Genomic DNA, 22,912 nt, shown 5'->3' on the forward strand with positions numbered 1-22,912 from the left:
ATACCATTATTCTCAGACTATTACTATATGTAATACAGATATATAACTAAAAGCCTGCTATAGTTTAGAAAGTATTTCCCTAAACAGGGCACCTATGAAAGCCATATCAATACTGGATGGGAGGCAAGGATGAGATTATTCCCTTTTTATACATAATAAGAAAAGACTCCAAAATTAATTCCTTTCCTCAAGTCAAATTGGAAGGATTTACATAAGATGAACAATGTTTTTTTGTTTCCTATGTGGCTACTGTTACTTTTTTTAAATGGACCACTTTTTCATGAAAAATGCAATAACAAAAGTCCATTGACTAAAATTTATCGCAAAATGTAGTAACTGGCTTGCTGCTGTTACTACATTTCTGCTGAAGATGACAAATATTTTCACTTGTGTTTTCTGCACTACTGTATTTATCTTTTTCTTGATAATTATGCTCTTTGCCCCCCAAAATAAGAATCCTCCCTGTTTGTAGTTCATAGAGCCCTTTCACAAGGAGCCTCAAAGAGCCTTTCTTGGTAGGTACCCATAATTATGGTCATTTTACAAATAAGTAATTCTGGTTCAGAATACTGAAAAGATTTTCCCATGGTTCTTCAGGGAGTCACTGTTTTTCCCTCCCCCTACTTAAAATACAAATTTATACACCTGTTAAAAGCTCTAATAATTCACCGTGATTACCAAGCACAGCGGTTTCCAGAGTGAAGGGAGTGTTGAGAGGAGCGGTGAATCTCTGTGGCTGTGGGTTATTTGTAAGCTAAGAGTTTACACATCAAGACTTGTCTTCGCTTAAAATCCCTAAAACAGTACAACTAGAGGAGGAGAAATAAAGGTTGTATTTCATATGAATTGTCACTAAATACTTATATCAATTTCTCTTAGAGCTTTGGAACTCACTCTTTCAGTTCAACATCTTGGAAAATGTTAGAAGTTCAAAAAATCTTGACTGTGAAGTGACTTTCCTTTGTTCGTCATAAGTGAACCCATTTGAATCAACCATCATCTTTCCTCCAAAAAGCATAATTCATTACATTTTCTTATTAAAAAAATCAATAAATCTTATGCGATGGAAAGTTCCTCTTTAACTCAAGATATATTTAATGAGACACACCAGAATTGTGTTTGTTTCTAGAAGTACAGAACTGAGTAGGAAGTGACCTCTGCCTTTGAGTAACTCAGTCTGATAAGCTAATTGGACAATTCACTTATTCAGTAAATGTTCTTTAAGAACTTAAGAACTGAGAGACTTGGCTACGTTCTGGGTCCTTACTGGTAATCAAAATAAGTTTGTTCTTTGTGCAGTTTACAATCCAGGGAGGGAGCAAGAAAACAAGATTATAAAAATATAATACAATGTGAAAAGAGAAAAACAACCCATGACATCTGGGAGCTAACCTTGGCATTGCCATAGCACTCTTTGGTCCAAATGAAAAATGAAAAACAAGTGACCTTGATGTTCTCCTGCTTAGCAAACAACTTTGCAGAATATTAACATCCAACAAAGCTGGTCTGCAACCGTGATGAATCAAGACGAAGACAGTACTACTCTATAATTAAGCCTGAACTCAGGCAAAACAAACATCATGCAAACTACCAAAGATCCCCTATTTCAGGTTAATATGAGTGACTGTTGCTTCTTTACCAATTACAACTTTAGCCTATTCTTTCCTCCTCCTAAATAAGACTTTTAAAGATGCCAATCATAGAATTCTCACTTCCTGAGGGTATCCAATCCAGGGCAAAGCCATTAAAATTTCCCCAACTCAACCTAATAATCCCAAATCTGGACAATAAATCCTTCCTAATATCCTTTTACTGATGTACCTTATGGCCTCCATTGTGTTCTCTCTCACAGAGATGAATAATATATCCAACCTGTCCAACTAAGGTGCTCCTCATGTGTGGTCTTGGGTAAATGCAAAACTTGAAAGTGGCAACAATACCATGCCTGTTGTTCAAACCCTCTTTCTTGCTTTTCTCTTCAGGAGCATAAGGAACATGAAATAGGTACTACTTGAACTCTTAAATTAAGGGGTATGGAATATTTTATTCATCTATTTATTCACTCATTGGCTTATATGCTAACTTGTTCCAAAAATACTTTAAGGAGGCTGATATTATTCAGTGGATTCAGAGGTATAGAGTAGGGGGCAGCTCCCTGATAACTGTCATATAAATACAACACTCTGACCTAACAGGACACCTAGAGACAATGGAACCTAAGGTGGGATGAAAGTACCCCAATGACCCTGATGTTTAATAGGATACCCCTTCCCCAAAAGCCGAAGCTCCCTCTATCCTTTCCTCAACCATATTAATCACCTGCTGTCAGCTGATACCTGACTCCCTGTCCTTATAAGCATCTTCTTCGCTTTATTGGACACTCTTCATTCCCATTTCCATTTTCGATTCTTATTCACTACTGGTAGAAAGTCTGTTCTCAGGTTTTACAAGAAAAATCATCATATTTTTTTTTTCCTATTAGTCTTCAAAAACATAAGAAGCTCTAAACCAATCTTCAAGAAAGTCTAAGTCAAGTTACTCTTAGCCAAACATAATGATTTTCAAGTGACTGCTCTCATAAGAGGCATTTAAAAACATGTTGGGATTTGATTTTTGTTTGTCACAGTGACTGGAGTGGTACTAACAGCATTCAGTAGATAAATACCCTTCAATGCACGACACAATAAAGAAGTAACCCATCCAAAATGCCAATAGCTGACTTCCCTGATGGTCCAGTGGTTAAGAATCCACTTGCCAATGCAGAGTACATGGGTTTAATCCCTGCTCCAGGAGGATTCCACATTCTGTGGGGCAGTAGAGCCCATGCATCACAACTACTGAACCAGCGCGCCCTAGAGCCCATATTCCACAACAAGAGAAGCCACTGCAAGAGAAGCCTGTGTACCGCGACTAGAGAGCAGCCCCGACTTGCCACAACTGGTGAAAGTGGTGAAGACCCAGCATGGCCATAAATAAATAAATAGAATTTTAAAATTCTAAAAACATCTGCTTTAACAACGAACAAACAAAAAACCCAAAATGCCAATGCTACTCCTACTGAGAAACATCTCACCCATAGAGGCAAAGTATCTACTGCATCCAACCCTGCTGCTTCTTTCCATGCCCACACCAGGTATCAGTAATCAATGAGAGCACACTCCACTGAGCTGGCATGGTTGCAAAATCTTTCTCAACACAGCAATCAAAGCATGTTGTGTACATCAGATTTGGCATGGAAGACAAAATCCATTTGTCATTCTGGCCCTTACCTTTTTAAGACAAAGGAAGCCTCATTGTTCTTGAGATGAAGTCTCCATGTGGCACCTGGGTCCTCTTCCATTTCCTTGCCTTGATCATCTATCTGTAACAGAGAAGAAAAAACCCGAAACATGTGATAAGCCCACTCTCAAGGCTCTGCCGCTCAGGTTAGACCTTTAAAGGTAGACATTTTTCATTCATATAGAAATAAAAATTTGCAGAACAGAGAGTAACATTTGGCTTGTTACAAGTTTACAGGAGTGTCATGACAGGTAGAAGCACAAATTATTCTGGCACTGAGAAGTTTGCAACAACTGATCACACTCCCTCCCCTTTTAATATAAAAGAAGCCTGAATTTTAACTCTGGATACACTAGCTCCACCATCTTCATGATTTGCTGGCTTTCCAAATAAAGTGGTCTTTCCTTGTCCAAACACATCATCTCTTGATTTATTTTCTGTCATGCAGTGAGCAATATGAGCTTGGACTTGGCAACATGACCGTTCTCTCAGGTCTTCTAAGACACCATCAGTGATGTCAGCTCTGTGGCTGGGACTCTGCACCATCCCAACGGATCTGACTGAAGCATCTAAAGTTTTGCTCCTTATGCAGTGAGTGAGCTACACCCTCTAGTGGGGAGAAAACATGTAGTATATTGAACGTCTTTGGAAGAATAACACCGAAAAGAAAACTCATCTCAGATACTGAATTAAAAAAAAAAAAAAATGGGGTTGGGGGAGGTGGGAGCAAAGTAGAGGTGGGGAGGATTTCCATGGCACTTGTACCTTAAAAATCCAGAGGGCCTGGTGCACTGGGAAGACCCAGAGGGATGGGGTGGAGAGGGAGGTGGGAGGGGGGATCGGGATGGGGAATACGTGTAAATCTATGGCTGATTCATATCACTGTATGACAAAACCCACTGAAAGGTTGTGAAGTAATTAGCCTCCAACTAATAAAATAAATAAATAAATAAAATTTAAAAAAAAAATCCAGAGGGATCTCTGAATTCAGGCATGACTCCACCCAGTCTCACAAATTGTTGCCAGGTTTTTTTCTGGTCTCCTTTTTTTGATCCATCCATGTTTTCCCTGACATTGTCTTCATTCTTAGGCTTTGACCACTTCACCCATTCCAGAGGTAAACCCTGGCAGCTCCAGAGTTACAATTTCTGTAGAAGTGAACTTACCTTTCTTAAAACTTCTAGTAAAAGATTTGAAGCTTATACACTAGTTGGGATAAGATTGCTGAATCAGTCTTTAGGGCTACAAGTGTGCTTTAAATTTTATTGAAATAGAATAAATTACAAGGCACTGCAGGAGCCAGACGTGAAGCAGACCTCCTGAATGGACTAGACGAGGATAAAGAACTGTTCCCCAAAGGAACATTAAGGCACTGTTGCCAGGAAAATTAAAGAAGTAACTAAACCACACATTAATACTACCCTTTGGGATTCCATTTTTCTCTCCTCTGAATCTGAGGTTGTCCTCAGGCTTGCCCAGAGTTCAGTCCCCTGCTACACACTTAACTATCTGTATCATAATAAGTTATGGTACTGCCAGTAGCTGAAACACTTTACTATCTCAGTAGAAGGCAAGGAAATATCACCCAGAGAGCTAAGCCTTCTGGAAAATACACTTTCATACCCATACAAAATCATTTGATGTGCTGGCCCACAAACCATGGGCAGTCTGGTAGCCCCTCAACTTCAGAGGACCCCAGGGCATTTCTGTTCTCGCGGTTACTTCTTGCTCCATATCCCTAATTTTGCAGAGTTCTCCATCAGCCCCTCATTTCACCTTTTAACATTATCCACCACTTTGGCACAGCACTTTGGTGCTTCATTCCTCAAACATTTTCAAGGCTATTCAGAGTAACACGTTTTCTGAAGGTTTAGGATAATAGAGGCAGTTAATGGCTAACACAGCATAGTAAATATTATCAGGAATATCTTTGTTAAAAGTGATGAAATCTAACTGAAACTTAGCCTAGGTCAAACAAGAATTGGGTGGGTTCATGCAATTAGCAGGACCCAGCGTCTCAATTCAAGATCAGCAGTATCCCCAGACTGAAGCAACACAAGGAGTCTTACTGTCCACCTCTGATCTCTGCTAGTCTATGAATTGCATGAAATGCTGGTTTTGTCATCTCCCATACAGATTCTATCTACATGATGACTTAATGCTGTTACCACCCTAGTCATGTATCCTCACAGCTTGAGAGCCAAAAGGAAAAGGGTTGGGTGGGAAGAAGGGAAATCATGGGGCTTAGCTATTCCCCATCAATATGCAACTACAATCTGCTAATATGGGGAATTGAATTTTTAAGTAATTATCTTATAACCAAAAAAATTAAATGCAAGCATAGAAATGAATAAATCACATCTATATTTTAGTTTGGGTTAAGAAATAGTCTACAAATAATTATAATTTAAAATATAGATACTTTAGGAAAATATAACATAGTAAAGAATATGATGGATGAATTGTGTGATTCCAATTTGAAATCTTTAATTATTGATTTAAATTTAGAATTTTAAAAGAATAAAAATTTTATTAAGTGTGTATTATTGGCGCTTTGAGAAGTTGTCATTTGCCACCTTTATGTTTAACTGAATAAGAGTTGTAACATTTGGAAAGAATTTTGTTATAACTGAAGTACTCAAAAGCAAAAATTGAGTACATTTATCCTTTCATTAATTCCTTCATCCAACTAAGCTTAACTGTATACCCACACCCCCCCCATCTGTTCATGTTTGAGAAACTGGTTCACCTGGATGTTTGCCTGTCTCCCTTGACCAAACTGCAGGTAGAAATATATCCACTTACTGTATTTGTTTCTTTGCAACTAGTCCAATGCCTCCCCCGAGAGCAAGCATTCAGAAAATATTTGTTGAATGAATTAATGAACCATGTCAGATTCAAAATACAACCAGTGTTTGAAAACTACACCTGCTTTCTACCTGTTACTTTTGGAATTTAAGGACCATCAGTTTCCATCCCAGTATTAGGCTCATTTGGGTGGGCCCAGTTCATCAGCACTTTTCATTTCTTTCCTTGTGACAGCTGAATGAGGTTAATTCACCTTCTACTAATCGGGGCGGGGGGGGGGGGAACTTGCTCATTTAGTCAAGGTCAGGAGAGTCAGAGTATGTGAGGGGAAACTGAGTCCTGTGTGCCCTATATGCAGCAAAAGGAGATTGAAATGGTAGACTGAAACCAAGGCATATTGGGCCTTGGAACTCTGATCAACAAGAAATAAATGTATGCTTTAAGGTTTAAAGTTTAAGAAAAAATGAGTCATTGACACATTCCTTGTGTGCTTAAAGAAGATTAATCAGATTGTTATTTGGAGGAAAAATTACAAGAGTGCACAGGAGGAATATGAGTTTTGAAGTAAGATAGCTAAAATTTCAAAAAGTGATTCTCTTTATTTGCTAGCTGTGTGAACTTTAGCAAAATACTTAACCTCTCTGAACCTGAATTACATTACGTATAAGATGGGGTAAGCAATACTCACCTCACAGAGTTCATAGGGATTAAACATAATGATGTATTTTAAATGACTGGTAGAAAGACATTGTGATTAACACAATGAAAAAACAAAATATTAAGAATTTGCAAGTGAGACACAAGAGATAGGATGATGAGACAGAGAGACATAATTAAGTAGTGACACAAGCTCATGGGGGAAGGAAAAGTGAGCTGAACTGGGTGTTATTATTATTTCAAGCACAGCTGCACAGAGCCTGGACACTGTCCTCTGTACTGCTTGGGTATCCTGACATTCCAATGGGCCAGGGTTTCCCACACTTCACTTAAGTGTTCTTTGTAGATGAGGTAGATTGCTTAGGAGCAGAAACTGCTTCCTACTCATGTCTGCAGCCCTAACAGTCTAACATATTCCCAGGTCCCACACAGTCTTTTAGTAAATGCTGACTCATGGTAAATAGTTCTTCGCATTTCAAACATCTCTTTTTCTAAAAAATAACTTTACTCTCACATCTCTAGAGAGCTGGCTAAACGATCAGCACTTAATGCAGTTGACAAGGAAAACACAGTAAGGCTGATTACTTAAAAGAAATTTTTTTGAGTTCCTAAAGTTTCTAGATCTTTTCATTTTCTTAAGACATAATAACCTTGATCTTGAACAGTATGGTCCAAATTAAAAATGAAAAACAATGGCCTTGTTTATGCTCACTTAGGTCTCATGTTTATAAAAGCTACCCATGAAACTTTTTCTTTTTTCCTTTTGTGTGTGCGCACGGACGTGCACACGCCTAATCTACCAACTTGTGTTTGGTTTTGATAGTGCAATTCTCTAAGCATATACCTACTTACAACATCCTTTCACAGCATTTCCTTATGTAACTTGGGAAATTTTAAGATACTTTGAAAGTGAACTTCAGAAAAATCTCATGGTAAGAATTCAGTCCTTGAAACTTCAAACACTACTGAGAAAAAGGAAAGAAAAAAAAAAGTCTCTGAACAATCAAATAGTAACAGCTAACCTTTTCAGAATATTTGCTATGTGCTAGGCACTCTTCTAAGTGGATTACAAAATTTATCTCACAAAAAAAAAAAAAATGAGAGAAAGGCTGTTGAGAAATTGGAACCCTTGGGCACTGTTGCTGAGAATGTAAAATGGGGTAATTACTATGGAAAAATTAAAAATAGAATTTCCATGTGATCAAACCATTCCACTTTGGGATATATATCCAAAAGAATGGAAAGTTGGATCTAGAAAAGATATCTGCACACTAATATTCACTGAAGAATTATTCACAATGTCTATTTACAACAGACATGTGGTAAGTGGGAAGCAACCCACTTACAAGCAAAATATGATATATGCATACAATGTAATATAACTCAGTCTTAAAAAGGAAGAAAAGTCTGACACATGCTGCAGCAGAGATGAACCTTGAAAACATTATACTAAGTGAAAAAAACCAAACAAAAAGGACATATTGTATGAGTCTACTCATATGTGCACAGCAAGAGAAAAGAATGGTGGCTGTCAGGGGCTGGGCTGCGGCAGGTGGGAATTGTTTAGGGCATATGGAGTTTCAGTTAGGGAAGATGAAAAAAATCTGGTGGTGGATGGTGATCTAGTCACATAACAACATAAATAGTCTTAATGCCAATGAATTAATGCCACTGTACACTCAAAATTGGTTAAAATACTAAATTTTTTTACATATATTTTGGTGGTGGTGATCTAGTCCCTGAGTCGTGTCTGACTCTGGGGACCCCGTGGACTGAATGGAGCCCACCAGGTTCCTCTGTCCATGGGATTTACCAGGCAAATATATTAAAGTGGGTTGCCATTTCCTTCCCCAAGGGATCTTCCCAATACAGGGATGGAACCTGTGTCTCCCACATTGGCTAGTGCATTCTTTACCACTGAGCCACCAGGGAAGCTATGTATGTTTTACAATTAAAAATAAATCATGCAAAGAATCACTCAGGTACACCCTCAAGACTGTACTGGTGGGGCTACAAGCCTTCCTTTTTGAAGCCTGTGCTAATAAAATCTATATACTTCCCCCCCACCAAAAAACAAACACACAAAGGAGGTACTGTAGTAAATTAAAGATGGGCCCCCAATTTTTTGCTACTCATTCAATTAACAGGTGGAATCTTACCCTTCTCATTTTGAATCTGGATGGCTTCCTTGACCAACAGAATATGACAGAAGTGACTTCTGGGACTCCCAAGGCTGAATCATTTGAAGTCCGGTCCTTGAGTTTCCTTCTGTACTGCTTGGGACAGCTCACTTTCTACTCTATTTCTGAGTGCTCCCTATCATAACCCAGCATTCTGTTGTGAGAAATCCAAACCAGAAGGATAGATCATGTGTAGGTACTCTGATGGATATTTCTAGCTGAGGCCCTAGAGGGCTTGCAGACTAAATTGTCCACAAGAGAACTTCCATTTGAATTTGCAGTTAAAAGTGTCAGCTGACATCTAACATCAAATGCATGTAACCCCAATTTAAAACTGCCCAACTGAGCCCAGTCAACTCATAGAATCCCAACAAATTATGGTTAGCCACTAAATTTTGTGGTGGTTTTGCATGTACTTACCATAACGACATCCCTTTTTTCCTAACAAACCCGAAGTTTAGAGTTTACATCTCAAGGTCACAGATTGAGTACTCTGTGGTTGTTTGAACCCGCAGATGTGGACTGCAGTAGGGAGGGCCTGCTGTAAACTTATACTCGAATTTTTTACCCCTAACCCCAGAGTTGTTCAAGGGTCACCCATATTTAGGGGCAGGGATTTGGAGAGTATACAAAATCTGGGTTTCAGTCTAGCTGTGTGACACTGGGCAATTATCTCTGTAGACATACAACGGTTCGTGTCATTTCAGTTAAAGAATGCTGTGGTCATGGAGCCATCAGTCACTGCAGCTGTGCCTGAAGGTGCCTCCTAATGGGATTCAATTCGGAGAAAAGCAGGATTATAGACCCTAGAAATTTAAGGTACATATCAAGAGAATGATTTCATTAAGCCCAGATTCTCATATTACCTCATACATAAAAAAGAGCTATGTTCATTAATTTGACATTTTGTTTCTTTAATCAGCAGTAATATTTTCACGTTCAACTACCTGCTTTTTTTCTTTTGCAAACTCTCCTACACATCTGCACGCCTTACCTCTTCAGAACCGTCATTCGCAGATAATCTGAGAGGCCATCTCCACAGCTTAACTCCTCAGCCAGTGCGCTGAATAAAAGGTAATTCCCTACTTCTAGGCTGTGGGTTGTTGTTGTTGTTGTTGTTTTTCAGTCCACACCCTCTCTGAAGATAATTTTTGTAAGGAAAAAACCGGGTCAAATTAACTTCTACCAATATGTCACGGTCGTGGCGAGTGTTTAATTAGACGATGAGGAAATCCTTTGGAAACTATAAAATACTGTAAAAAACGTACATACACAATGTCCCAAATGTAGAGAAAAGCTGACTGAACATTGATGTCTTTACCCCACCTCACCCTCACCAAAAAAAGTTTTTCTGTTTTCAGGTGAGTAAGTTTTGGAAAAAATCTCTACCAGAACTTAGCTACTTTGCAACCGAGAAAAGCGAAACCCCGAAAGGTGCACCAAAGCCACCCAGAAGCAAACCGCAGAATCTGAACTATTTATCCAGCAGCAGACGCCGCACACTTTGGGCGTGGTAACGCTGTCACGTGATTGAAGGACTCGCCGCGAGTTTACTCAAAAGCCACGCTTAACATGGCTACCAGGTCTGGACGCCCGCGCCTCACCCAACATGGCCACAGGGAATGGGCCAAGCCCCGGATGCCAACATTCCGGAAGTGCCCGAGGGGCGGCGGAAGCGGAAGTGTCCCGGCGGTGGGGTCCGCGGGAAGTGTTTGTCGCGTTTCTCCCTCCCCCTTCACCAGTACAACAAACGGAGGGCTGGCATAGGTGAGGCGACGGCCGGGTGGGCATGGGGCGGGCGGCAAGCTACAGAGCCCGGGGTGCGTACAGCGGCTGGAGGCGACTGAATCGGGCTCTAGGGCCCTCGACCGGTTGGGCTCTCGGTCTCCGGCCCCTTTCGGGCCTAGAGCTCCTCGAAAAGCCGGGATTGGGTTTGTGGTGTATTGGGTTTGTGGTGGTTGGTCTTCGAGGCCCTGGTGGCGGCGTTTGCCACCTTGCCAAAAACTTTGCCCAAGATCCCAGCATTAGCACTCTCTCTGAGTCTCGATTTCCTGAACAAAATGGGAGTTTTGGCCTGGGTAACTTCTGGGACCTCGTCGTACTCTGGGCGTCACAAATTCCACGATTTTAATAAGTCAGTGTTTTAACCTGTGAATTAAAGCCTGTAGTCAGCTACTGAGGGGATTATCTGAGCAGGACGCGGTGAATACATCTTTGAGAGGCGGCCCACCAGGGGATAGGGAGCCCGGAGTTCTAGTGTTACCTCGTCCACCGACGCACTCTGACCTTGCCCATGTCAGTTACCCTCTCTGTGGCACGGCTTACATATCTGTAAAATGAGGGTGTTGGGTGCGTTTGATGCCCCTCCGAGCTAAAAAGTCAGAATCTCAACTCCCTTTTAAGGAGTCTTTCCTTAGTAACACGCCTGAAAGCATCTCTTTTCTGCATTTTTGTATAACAAGGTGACTTATCAGAGGTGTCTACCATATTTCTTTCCAGACAACCAAGCCAAGCAAGGGTACCTGGGCAGTTAGGAAGGTTGCTGTATTTCCTGTGTGCTGGAAAGCTCTGTCCTGAAGACTTTGTTTTTTGAACCTATATCAGCAGTGTAAAACACGCAAATGTGGAAAACAGACCTTTGTCTTAAAACTTCTCTTAAATTGGCTGATTTTCTTACTTTGTGCAAATACCTTCCTTTCTCTGGACTGGAGATTTCTCATCAGACAAATAAATTAGTTAGATTAGGTCACAGGTTCTTAATCCCCCTTCTCATACTCTGCAGGCTGAGCGGTAAAGAACACGCCTGCCAACGCAGGAAACACAGGTTTGATCCCTTGGTCAGGAAGATCCCTTGGAGAAGGAAATGGCAACCCATTCCAGTATTCTTTCTTGCCTGGGAAATCCCATGGACAGAGGAGCATTGCAGGCTACAGTCCATGGGGTCGCAAAGAGTCCGGCAGGACTTAGTGACTAAACAACAAAACAACAACTGCACGAATGAAGAATAAAATAATAACTATAAATCCATGATTTTCTGGGGGAGGGAAAAGGTGAGATGTGGAGGGTACATGTTATGTAGCCATATAGGTAGAAAAATCTGTGTTTCTAATTTTTAAATCTCATTTTTTATAATTCCTGGTCTAGGTTATCACTAAGGCTCTTTCTCTTTAAAATTTGTTGTGCTGTGATTCGTATGTCCTCTTTGGGTAAACTTTTGTGTGTGTTTGTTTAAATGACTGTGTGCCTGGAGGTACACTCTTTAGTTTAAAAAAAAAAAAAGATACTAAGACGTAGAGAAGGAGAAAAAGGAAAAACTAGATCACAGTAAAGTGACATAGTGAAATAAAACAGGGCTTGAGTTAAAGATACAGCACTGGTACTGGTACCTTGTTACAGCACTGATACTTTCTGGCAAGCCAGCTTACCTCTCTGGTTCTCACTTTCCTTATCTGGAGAATGAAAGATTCAACTGGATGGTTCCTAGATGTTTTCAGCACTGTAATTCTGTTTTTCTTATTTGTTTGTTTTTTATCTGAGCAACTTGGTGGATGTGGTGCAGCATTTCTTTAGGCAGGAGAGGCTGTTCTAGGTGGTAGACAGTAGATCTATGAGGAATGGTGTCAGATTAAGTGACATACAATATTACTTTGATATAAGCAAACTGAAGCCAAAAAAAAAAAAAAAAAAACCCACAACAACAACAACTAAAGAAAGGTGTTAGAAATGTAAGGGGCAGGGGAGCCCTTGAGCTTCATGGGAGGAAAGGCTTTGTCACCACCTAGCACCTAGTAGGCAATAAAAGAAATAATCAAGTGAGGGGACGGTTGGATGGGTGGATAGATTGATAATAGCAAGGTTTAAAAAAGGAGTTTCTCCAAAAAATTATTATTAATTAGATACAGAATGGAAAATTGATTCAGCATTGTGAAAGTCTGATAAAAGAAGAGGTCCCTATGTTTTCCAGTTAGTTGTAAGATAAGTCAGTTTATCTCTTCCTTATGAAGTATGTTAGTAAGAGACAAACATGTATCTTGGAGGGTCCACTGTGATCTGAGGAAGAGAGTAATTAGAATAAGAGAGATGGAAGAGGATGTTGACAAGATGAGCAGGTATAAGAAGATTTCTAAGTTGTACATTTAGGGAGTAAAGGAGTGGATTTATGTAGGACTTTCTATAGGTATCAGTGATAGAATTGTGTACAATAAGTGTTAAAACTAATCTAATGGGAATAGAGAATAAAAAGGGAAATTATTTTGCAAGCAAGGTGCTCCTCAGCAAATGTTAGAAATAGCCTTGAGGGTTAAGGTTTAAAAGAGAGGGATAAATTTGGGAGCAACCAGAATGAATTAAATTAGTAGAGGATAGGTAGTCTAGTTTGGGATGGGGGAAACTTGAACTGGCAGATTGCAAGGAACGAAGCAGCCTAAGAAATTGTATTAATGAAAAGGACCTTCCTTCCCTTGTTGAGTTTTCAAATTCAAAGAATACTCAGAAACAATTCAGACTTATTGTTAGAATGTACTTGGACCACTAGAACAAAAATGATGCTTCCTTTGGCTAAAGTCTGTTAAACAGCCTTTACAGGATGACTGTAGAGACCCAGGGCTTCTGTAAGCTATTGTGTGGGAATCAAATTAGATGGACCACAGGCTCTAATCTGTGAAGGAGGGTGTGGTCAGCAGCAGTTTTATCAGAGCATCAAGAAGTGCGTCTCCAAGCACTGGGGCATAGTTCTGGAATGCAGCAGCCAGCTGAAGTGCAGAAGACTGACTTGATGACAGGTTATATAGTGTAGGCTGAAAAATTTGAATCCCAGCATAAACTCTTGGTGCTTAATATATGCCCTTGGAAAGTGACTTATACCCTCTGGTTCTGTTTGTCCATCTAAAAATTGAGGAACCAGGTTTGGATAGTGTCCTGTTGAAGAGCTTGCATGTCTCTGTGAAGCCCCTGAGAGTATATGAATCTGGAAGCGTTTTGTTTTTCTCTTTGGGGGATGTACAACTGTTGTCATAGTCCCAAATGGGTTTGTGACCCACAAAAAATTAAGAACTGTGTGACTAATCTCTGAGGGACCCTTCATCTTTTAACTTTCACTGAAAATGAAAGTTTTGTCATTCAGAATGACGTTTCCTAGAGGTTTAGTCTCAGCCTCCAGAACTCAGTCGTGACTGACTCTTCACCTGGGGGCTGCATGCGACCCCGTGGACTGCAGCCCGCCAGACTCCTCTGTCCGTCGGATTTTCCAGGCAAGAATACGGGAGCGGGTTGCCATTTCCTACTCCAGGGGATCTTCCCAACCCACAAATCAAACCCGCATCTCTTGTGTTTCCTGCATTAGCAGGTGGATTCTTTACCACTGTGCCACCAGGGAATCCCCCCAAAATAACACCTGTTGCTGCAAATAATAGTCTCTCTATATTTGTAGTCATTATTTATACTCACCTCTCCCTTACCCTCCATAATTCCTATGCTAAACTTGTTCCTATATGTCATCTTTATCCACTGCTGATAACTGGAATTTCCCTCTTCTCCCCTTTCAGCTGACTGCTGCTTTGGACCTCTCCTACCTGGCTGAGTTTCTCAAGTGACAAGTGGTGATATTTTGGAGAGAAGGGTAGGAGGAAACCAAGACAGAGAAGGCTAGTCATCATAGTTTTCTGTTGTCACCTGCTTTTATCCTCTTTCCACTGAAAGACAAGCGGTAGAGAGAGTGCACATATAAGAGAGACTTCATCATCACTAGGTCTCTTTGTCTTTCATAGTGTTTTCTTCTCAAACAGGGATACCAGGCGTCTGTACTTAGTGGATTAAATGCTCTCAGCATAGTCTAGTCATGTATTTCACTCAAGTGATGATGAAGCCAGCTTCAGTTGAAACAGTTGTGTAGGGTGTTTTGGTTATTGTTTGTTTTTAATAGAGTTTGAGTGGTGGTGAGGGAAAGGAATTGAGTCCTTGAAGAAGTCTTTAATGTCCTTAACACTGCCAAGGACAGTGGGACTGGAGAGGACTTGGGGATTTCCCCTAGGTATGGGTCCTGAACTGTTAAAGCCCCTAGGTGGAAGATGGTAGTCTTATCCTTTACCCCACTGTTCATCTCCGTGAGTCCCTTCCCCACCGAAGGCTCACTACTCCACTTGCTGACAAATAAGTAGCTCTGTGACCAAGTTTTCAATTCTAGACTTGATATGGGAACTATATATACAATTTCACCTAAAGTTTTGTTACAGTCCTGCTAACTTAGGCTCTTTGGTAGTTAGTCTTAATGCATAGTAGGTAAAATGGATTTTTGTGGGCTTGCTGGAGACCTAACCTGACCTCTCTATAATGTTGTATAATGTCATATCTGTGAGTAAATATTTTCCTGAGTTCTAAACAAGGGAAATTATGTAAACTCTGTGATATTTAAGGAGCAATCTATTTGTTTAAAATTTCAAGTGTGTTTTGTTTGCTGGAGCTACTAAATCTGATTCACACGAAACCGCAGTATTGCAAAATAAGGAGTGATAAAAGATGGAATCGTAAGATGAGAGTAGCAGATCTACACCACTTAGTGAAAGGAGGATGAAGGGCCAAGAAAGATTTTTACTTAAAGGATGAGGTCAAGAACATGGTATCCATGAATGGTTAGAGTTAGCAAAGGTGAGGGTGTAAAGGGTGACGCATGTGCTAAATAATGTAACTGGAGAATTAATCCATGGTTGGATTGGTCTGTACTGATTAATAGTCTTGTCAACATATTTGAATGCCTCAGGGTAGCTATTTGTTTTGTGTTTTTATTAGAGTGATTATGTTTTTGCCAGGGTTACGGGCTTGTTGCTGAGATCATTGAGTGCTGTGGTGGCAAATAGAATGCTCATAGGAGCATGAAATGGTTCTTAGCTGCCTTTCTGCTGAACACATATGGAAGAATGGAAAGACTGATGGATGGTTACACATCAGATGTGTGATTTGCTATGAATGAGGACTTGTCATCACCCAGTAGCCAGAGATTGAGATTCTTTTCCTTTTCCTGGCAGAGACATAATCAATAAAATACTATCCAAGTTGCTATGGGAGAAGCACATGTTAGTGAAGTATATTACAGGGACCTCAGAAGAGAAGTTTAGTAGGAGACATTTTCTCAGAGAACCTTAAACTATATTTTGAAGGCAGAATATTGCTTTTGTAGCAAAAAGAAAAAGAAAGGGAAAGGAAGGACTTTCTAGCCAGAGTTAGTAACTTATTAGGAATAAAAGATGAATGTTAAATGCATGAACTGAGATTGGTGTGGCTGGAATGAGCAAGTGGTAAAAATTGAAAGATGAGATTGGAAAAGTACTTGATCAGATTGGAAAGATTTTATCCTCTGGAAACTAGGATTTCTTGTAGGCTGATTTGGTTGCTGTTTGATCATGTCTATGTGTTTCTTTAAAAACAAATTCAGTGAACTGTAGTTCATGTATCTACTGTGTAGAATTCCTTCAAGCCGTAGGACTAAGTGCATGTTGATATTAATCCACCCACAATTCTAAAAATTTATTTCTTTGGTTTTCCAGGCCATAGCTGATTAGAAGCAGCAAATTAAGAGGTTTGTGTATGTGTTTGGGTGGAGTACAGAGAGAAGCAAGCATGCTGACACCTGCCATAATTCACAGTGCATAACCATTCAGTGAGAGAAGAAGAGACCAGAGCACACACACACATGCACACAAAAAAATATAAGAATTCACTTAGCCTTGTAGTTTTCTCCCATCTGCTGAAGCAAAGGAACCCCAGGAACTCCATATAGTTCACTAATCCCTGAGAATATATTACAGAATATAAAGTATATTCATATTGATCACTTCAGGTCATCAAGAAAAGGTAATGCTTTTATTGACTCATCTCTGTAAGAAAATGGAAGCATGTGGTCCACTTTAGAAACTTTTGGTAGTACCAATATAATTAAGAAAAAACATTGGTGCATAAAAGGGAGCAAACACTGTAAATGAGAGACCGACAGATTTGCAGCAGCAGTTCTTTTCATCACTGTAACATGATTAAGCTTTGAACTCTAGAGTTCTCTCACTTTGAGTCCATCTAATTTTTCAGAATTTTACCAGAGATAATTGATAATACTATTTAAATGACACTGATATTCTTGTCTGGGGGTCCCATGGACTGAGAAGTCTGGTGGGCTGCAGTTCATGGGGGTCACAAAAGAGACTCTATGGACATGACTGAGCACAGCATAGTCAATATTTAATAATAGAAGAACAGTTCAGTAAATTTTGCTATATTCACTTTCTATTCAAATTCAGTTACTAAAAAATAGGATTTCAATAGCACAGGAAAATCTTTTCATGTTGAGTGACTATTTTACATGAACAGGTAAAACTGTATATATATATATATATATATATATGAGCTCAACTAGGTTAAAATATGCACAAAAAAATGATTAGAAGGAAATACACCAGTTGCCTTGAGTGGTATAACTTCTCTACATCTTTATACTTTTTTACACTTTACAGACTTTCTATAATGAGCATATAATAACTTTATAATCAGAAAATAATGAAGATTTTATAAAACAAAAAATAAATGACACTGTTTTCACATAGTTCCCTCTTAACCTGACCTACAAAATAAACCTCTAGGCGGAAGTTTGCTCATCTGACTTTTATCTCTTTTCCCTCACTCCGTTCTTCCTGTTCTCTTTTCCCCCACTCAGTTCTTCCTCCTTTCTCCCTCCCATGCCCTCCTCTTCCCTCAAACAAACAAACCATACATATATTTAATACAAAAGTGAATTAACTTCTGCTCGTTAATATTTATGGGAGGGAGAGAGGGAGAAGGGTAGTTTTACTCTTCTGAAGTTGCTTATAAAATTTAGCAGTTTTGTTGGCTTTTGTTTTTTGTGGAAAAGATTATTATTATTTTTTAATCAAATTCTTAAAGGGATATATGACCCACTGGTAGAATCAGATCCCCTCACTTTATTGGTGGGAAAATGAAGAATTTAAACGGTGGTTCAAGTTCATAGAAATAATCTGGGGTTGACCCAGGACTAGAATCTAGGAGTCTTCTGCTTTCTGCTATGTTAAGGGCAATCCTAGAATCATAAGCACCTGTATCTAGTTTAATGATCTTACCTTACACATGAGGAGAAATTGAGTAAATGAACTAGGAAGCAACAGTACAAATAGAATTCAGGATTCCCGATTCTTTGGATTTTTGCTCATTCTAAATAATTAGTTTTTACCTTTACTTCTCTTCAGAAAAAAGGTATTCTGTGCCTTTTGTGTAATATTTTTGTTAATTTGAATGTAGCCTGTATCATTGTAATAGCACTACTGTTGTGTGTCTGTATTCTAGAATCGACATTGTTTTACCTTTGTTTTATAAGGATAATTTCTGTCTGGGTTTGGCGTGTTTTAGTCTCCTCTAATCACTGGTTGCTTTCAGGTGCTTTGAAGTCAAGTAACCAAGAGGGGAGATTTGCTCTTTGATCCTGGAGATAACACAACAATGGGTCCACGGAAGAAAAGTGTTAAAACATGTCTCATGAATAATGAAATTCCTGAGGAAGCAGTATCTGATGAAACAAAGGACTATATGAATCAACTTTCACATGAAGTGCTTTGCCATATTTTTAGGTAAGGTTTTGTTTGGTTGATTTTCACCTACCTGGAATTTATAAGTAGAAGCAAATCCTAGAGCTGTCTGTTAGATAGTCACTAACTACATGTGATGTTTAAATTAAAGATCTGGTATGGCTGGTGGCTACTGTGTAGGATGGCACAGACAGTGAAGAACTTTCCTCTGTTGCAGAAAGTTCTGTTGGGCAGACATTGTCTAGACTGCTAACATTCCAGGCTGCTTAGAATTCTTATTGACTGATAGATTTGTTGACTTTTATTGTTACAGTACCATTTGTGTACAGCATAAGACAGTGTTTCTGACTTTCTGATTACAGTCCACAGTAAGAAACAACATTTTGCTCAGTGTGCACATATATGTAAGTAAATGGAAAAAAAAGTTTTGTGAAATAATAACCACCATATGCAGTGTACACATTAACATTGTTTTGACAAATTATTTTCAAAACCTTTTTTAAAAATTATATTTTTATCTAAACTGTACTTAACAACTGTTACAAAAACCAGAAACAAATCCAAAAAGACAACCAAAAAACTCTGTCATTATAATTTCTCCTGCTCTCTTCTTTCATTATCACTCAAATACTAACATATCTTAACATACTTTTGTCTCTGAGATGAGAGGCCAGAGTTTGACTCTTGAGTCTCATTTGCTAGCTGTGGACCAATGATAGAGATAAAGATGTTATTATGAGGATTCAGTGAGATAATTATTTTTTTAATTTATGTATTTTTTAATTGAAGGATAATTGCTTTACAGAATTTTGTTGTTTTTTGTCAAACATCAACATGAATCAACCATAGATATACATATGTCCCCTTCCTCTTTAACCTCCCTCCCATCTGAGATAATTCTTTTAAAGCACTTTATACACTGCATGACACAAATACTTGCAAGCATTAGTGATTATGATTGTGTTGTGCCTTTTTTCATATTACTACATGGTCTTTATCATTTTAGTCACTGCCTTCTGTTCCACTGACTATGATGTAATTACCTTTTTTCTTCTATTTCATCTGGATTACTTCTAATTTTTCTCTTAAATAATGCAATTAACTTCTCTAAACATTTGAATTTTCCATAATTTTAGATTATTTACTTAGGGGAAATTCCCACATATGAAGTTCCTAGAAAGGTTTTCAATTTTTAAAAAATTATTAAATATTTGCAGATTATATAAAATAGTGATAGAGTTACTTTGGGGAACCATAGGCACTGTATTTTTTTTTTTTTCAGTATAAATTTGTCTCAGTCTTTATCTTCTGCAGTTTGTTATTCTGTCAGTGTAGTTTTTGTTCAGTTCTGTCTGGTAATAGAAGGCCCAATTAACAGACCTTTTTTTTTTTTTTAAAAAACATAACAAGATGATACTAAAGTTAACCTAGCAGGAAAACTCCTGTAGCCGAAATTTTCCAGAAATAGTCTGACCCTAGCAGATGTTCAAATGTATTCTAAAGTATAAAATAATTAAAGATTTGTTACGGGAGAAGATAGCCAGCCAGTTGGGTAAAACAGACTCCATATATAGGCTCCATATGTGGATTCAAATATATGTGGGGATCCGGTTTATGACAGACTAGGTATTCACATCAGTGAAAAAAGCTGAGTGGATTATTCAGTGATGATGTCACAGCCTAAAAACTATTTGAAGAAAATAATAAAGTATGTCCTTATCTCTCATTTCTGACAACTGTATTCTTTTTTTTTAAATTATTTATTTTAATTGGAAGCTAATTACTTTACAATATTGTGGTGGTTTTTGCCATACATTGACATGAATCAGTCACGGGTGTACATGCTGACAACTGTATTCTAAATGTTTCAGTGAATTAAACAATGAAGCTATTAGAATTCTAGAGGAGAGCATAGGTAAAATGGTTTCTAGGGATTTGTGTTTGTTGTTTGTTGACTAATGGTAGGATGTATTATGAACAAATTTGATCATATTTTAAATTGATAGTGGATTTGATTTTGCATTTCAAACAGAATATGGCAGTAGAAGGAGTGGAATCAAGTAGAAGGATGTACCCTAGTTTTTATGAAAAAAAACATGCAGCAGATTGGCAGAATGTAATGATAACTGTGAACTAAGCTGAGTGCTTGAATTTGGTCTGAGATGTTTATTCTAAAAATAAACATTTATTTTTTAGGCTGTAAAGTTTTTATTTGAAGATTCTTTTTGTAGTCCTGTAGTAATTGTTTAGCATATTTTCATGAAATAAGAAAAAACTATGGTTTCCGTAAAAGAAACCCAATCTTTGCTGTACCTGCCATGTTAAACACATCTTTTCTAAAACATGTTTGATCTGTCTTTTGAACTCCAACTTTTTTTTTTTTTTTTTTAACTCACCCCTCCCCTCCCCTGAACTCCAACTTTTTGACCATTTATCTGTGGAGTAAAAATACATTGTTTATCTAATCTTTATAAGATTACTATTGTTTCTATTTCAAGGGAGTGTAATATTAAACAATATTAACTAAGGCAAATACTTTGGTTAAAAATTAATGATAGAAAAAAAAATTAATGGTATGGGGGGAAAGTTTTAGTGGCAAAACTTGATTTAGAAAACAAATTCAATTTTTCATTGTTTATAAAATGCATAGTAATATAGTTTCTGAAAATTATCCTCATATCTGAGAAATAGAAACTGTAGATTAAGTTGACAATTTTTTTTTTGTAGAAAATTTGACTTTATTTTATTTGCTTTATTTAAATAGTTACAAAGGAGAAAGCAAAGGACCAGATATAGGGGGGAAAAAAATAGAGCAGAGAAATATTCAGCAGGCATATTTGGACTTTCCTTTAGAATTAGCTTAATTTTTAGGAAATAGACATACCTGTTGACATCCATGCTCTTCCTCTCTCTTATCTAACTGTTGACTTTTTTATCTGGTTAACTTTTTGATGAATTTCACTACTTGTAAAGTGGAACAATGATAGCACCTACTATATCAATGAGAGTTTTAGCAGAAAGCAAGGTATACTTGGCTGGAATTTGAAGATAATGAAGGAATCATTCAGAGAAGTGTAGGTAGGGTTAAGGGAACACGTAAGAGATGTTAAAGAATTCATTCAGCTAGGGGATTAACAATAGCATAAAGCTTTTGCCATGCCTTCCACTGCCCAGTCAATTCATAAAGGGATGAGTCAGGGGCTGGGGAACACAGCAGAACAGAGAAGGAAAGAAAAAGGATTGTGGAGGGCTGTGTTGCAAACAGGAAAAGAATCTAGCTTGCAAAGTTGTGAAATGGAACAGTGGCTGTAGTACAGTGTCTGTGATACAACACCGGGTCAATAAAGAGGAGCTTTGCCTTTTTTCTTTTCCCTTAAATTAACCTAGGTCTGTTGAGAAAGAGAGATGAGATTTTTCTGATCTTTCAAAATATATAATAGTATTACTGGAAACAGAACAAAAGTAGAGGTTAGTTGAAAAGTTTCATGAAGGAAGAGATAACAGGGGAGGTTGGAAAAAGAAAATTGTAATTCAGATGAGTTTATGCTTATACAGTACTTAAAGAATATGTGATTAAAAGGTAAAAGATCTAGGGAAAAAGATACACCATAAACTTAGTATACAGATCTGTTGATGAAGAAAATAGTAGAGATTCTTTGTGGTGGTGAACAGGAGCAGAGAGGAATGTTTTTAGCCACGTTAGGAAATGGATTCTATAAAACTATAAAATAATATAGGTTAGGTTTAAATTAATCATTTCTCTCTAATCTCTTTTACATTCCCATATCACCATACCTTGAAATATACTGACTTTTTTTTTTTCTTTTAGATTTTCTTTGTTCTTATAAGGAGAAAGGCAGGATTTATACAATGCTATATGGAGGGAGCTCTACACTTTCTGTGGATGCTTAAGTATTTGCTGATTTTTTTTTTTTAAGTAAAATCCTATGTATTTATATTAATCTTAAAACCTGGTGAATATTCCTAGGGTCTTATTTTACTTAAGAGGCAGGAGAATGGAGGAAGGAAAAAAATAACCTGTCAGTTAGATGAACTAATTACCCACTTGATAAATCTGGGTTTCTTTCTCTTACAAAGGTACCTCCCCCTGCAGGATATCATGTGTATGGAGTGTCTTTCCCGGAAGCTAAAGGAAGCAGTCACCCTATATCTGAGAGTTGTGAGGGTTGTAGATCTCTGTGCAGGGCGATGGTGGGAATACATGCCAAGTGGTAAGTAAATTTAACCTGTAATGTACAGTGGAGCCCCACTGGAAACTAATAATAGTGTTCCCATCAAAAATTGCTTGTTGCTTTGGGATAGTCTTAACACTTTTAGAAGGTCTGTACTAGGTCTTGGAATTTTCTCAAATTATGCATTGGTCTTGCACATGAAGAACTCAAAAAAGTT

At 38.2% G+C, this 22,912-nt stretch overlaps 2 protein-coding genes across 7 annotated transcripts in view; one reads left to right on the forward strand and one right to left on the reverse strand.

Moving 5' to 3' along the window:
• LOC122700361 (sperm-associated acrosin inhibitor-like) overlaps window positions 1–10,363 on the reverse strand; it is a 151,921-nt gene extending 141,558 nt beyond the window's left edge. Inside the window, exons 1-2 of the mRNA XM_043913202.1 lie at window positions 9,919–10,363; window positions 3,270–3,361 (exon numbers count right to left, since the gene is read on the reverse strand). Of these exons, the coding sequence (XP_043769137.1) occupies window positions 3,270–3,340 (71 nt within the window). The 5' untranslated portion in view covers window positions 3,341–3,361; window positions 9,919–10,363. The remainder of the gene's footprint in view (window positions 1–3,269; window positions 3,362–9,918) is intronic.
• A 212-nt stretch (window positions 10,364–10,575) lies between these two features.
• The window catches only part of FBXO38 (F-box protein 38), a 62,915-nt gene continuing 50,578 nt past the window's right edge, over window positions 10,576–22,912 (forward strand). For 5 of the 6 annotated variants that reach the window (XM_043913205.1, XM_043913209.1, XM_043913208.1 and 2 more), the window contains exons 1-3: window positions 10,576–10,691; window positions 18,354–18,544; window positions 22,601–22,734. In XM_043913205.1, coding sequence (XP_043769140.1) covers window positions 18,417–18,544; window positions 22,601–22,734 — 262 coding nt within the window. In that variant the 5' untranslated portion in view covers window positions 10,576–10,691; window positions 18,354–18,416. Of the gene's footprint in view, window positions 10,692–14,467; window positions 14,567–18,353; window positions 18,545–22,600; window positions 22,735–22,912 lie in introns of all 6 variants that reach the window. The other variant, XM_043913207.1, reaches the window with a different exon arrangement.

The sequence above is a fragment of the Cervus elaphus genome, chromosome 9, assembly GCF_910594005.1.
Source record: "Cervus elaphus chromosome 9, mCerEla1.1, whole genome shotgun sequence".
NCBI lineage: Eukaryota > Metazoa > Chordata > Mammalia > Artiodactyla > Cervidae > Cervus > Cervus elaphus.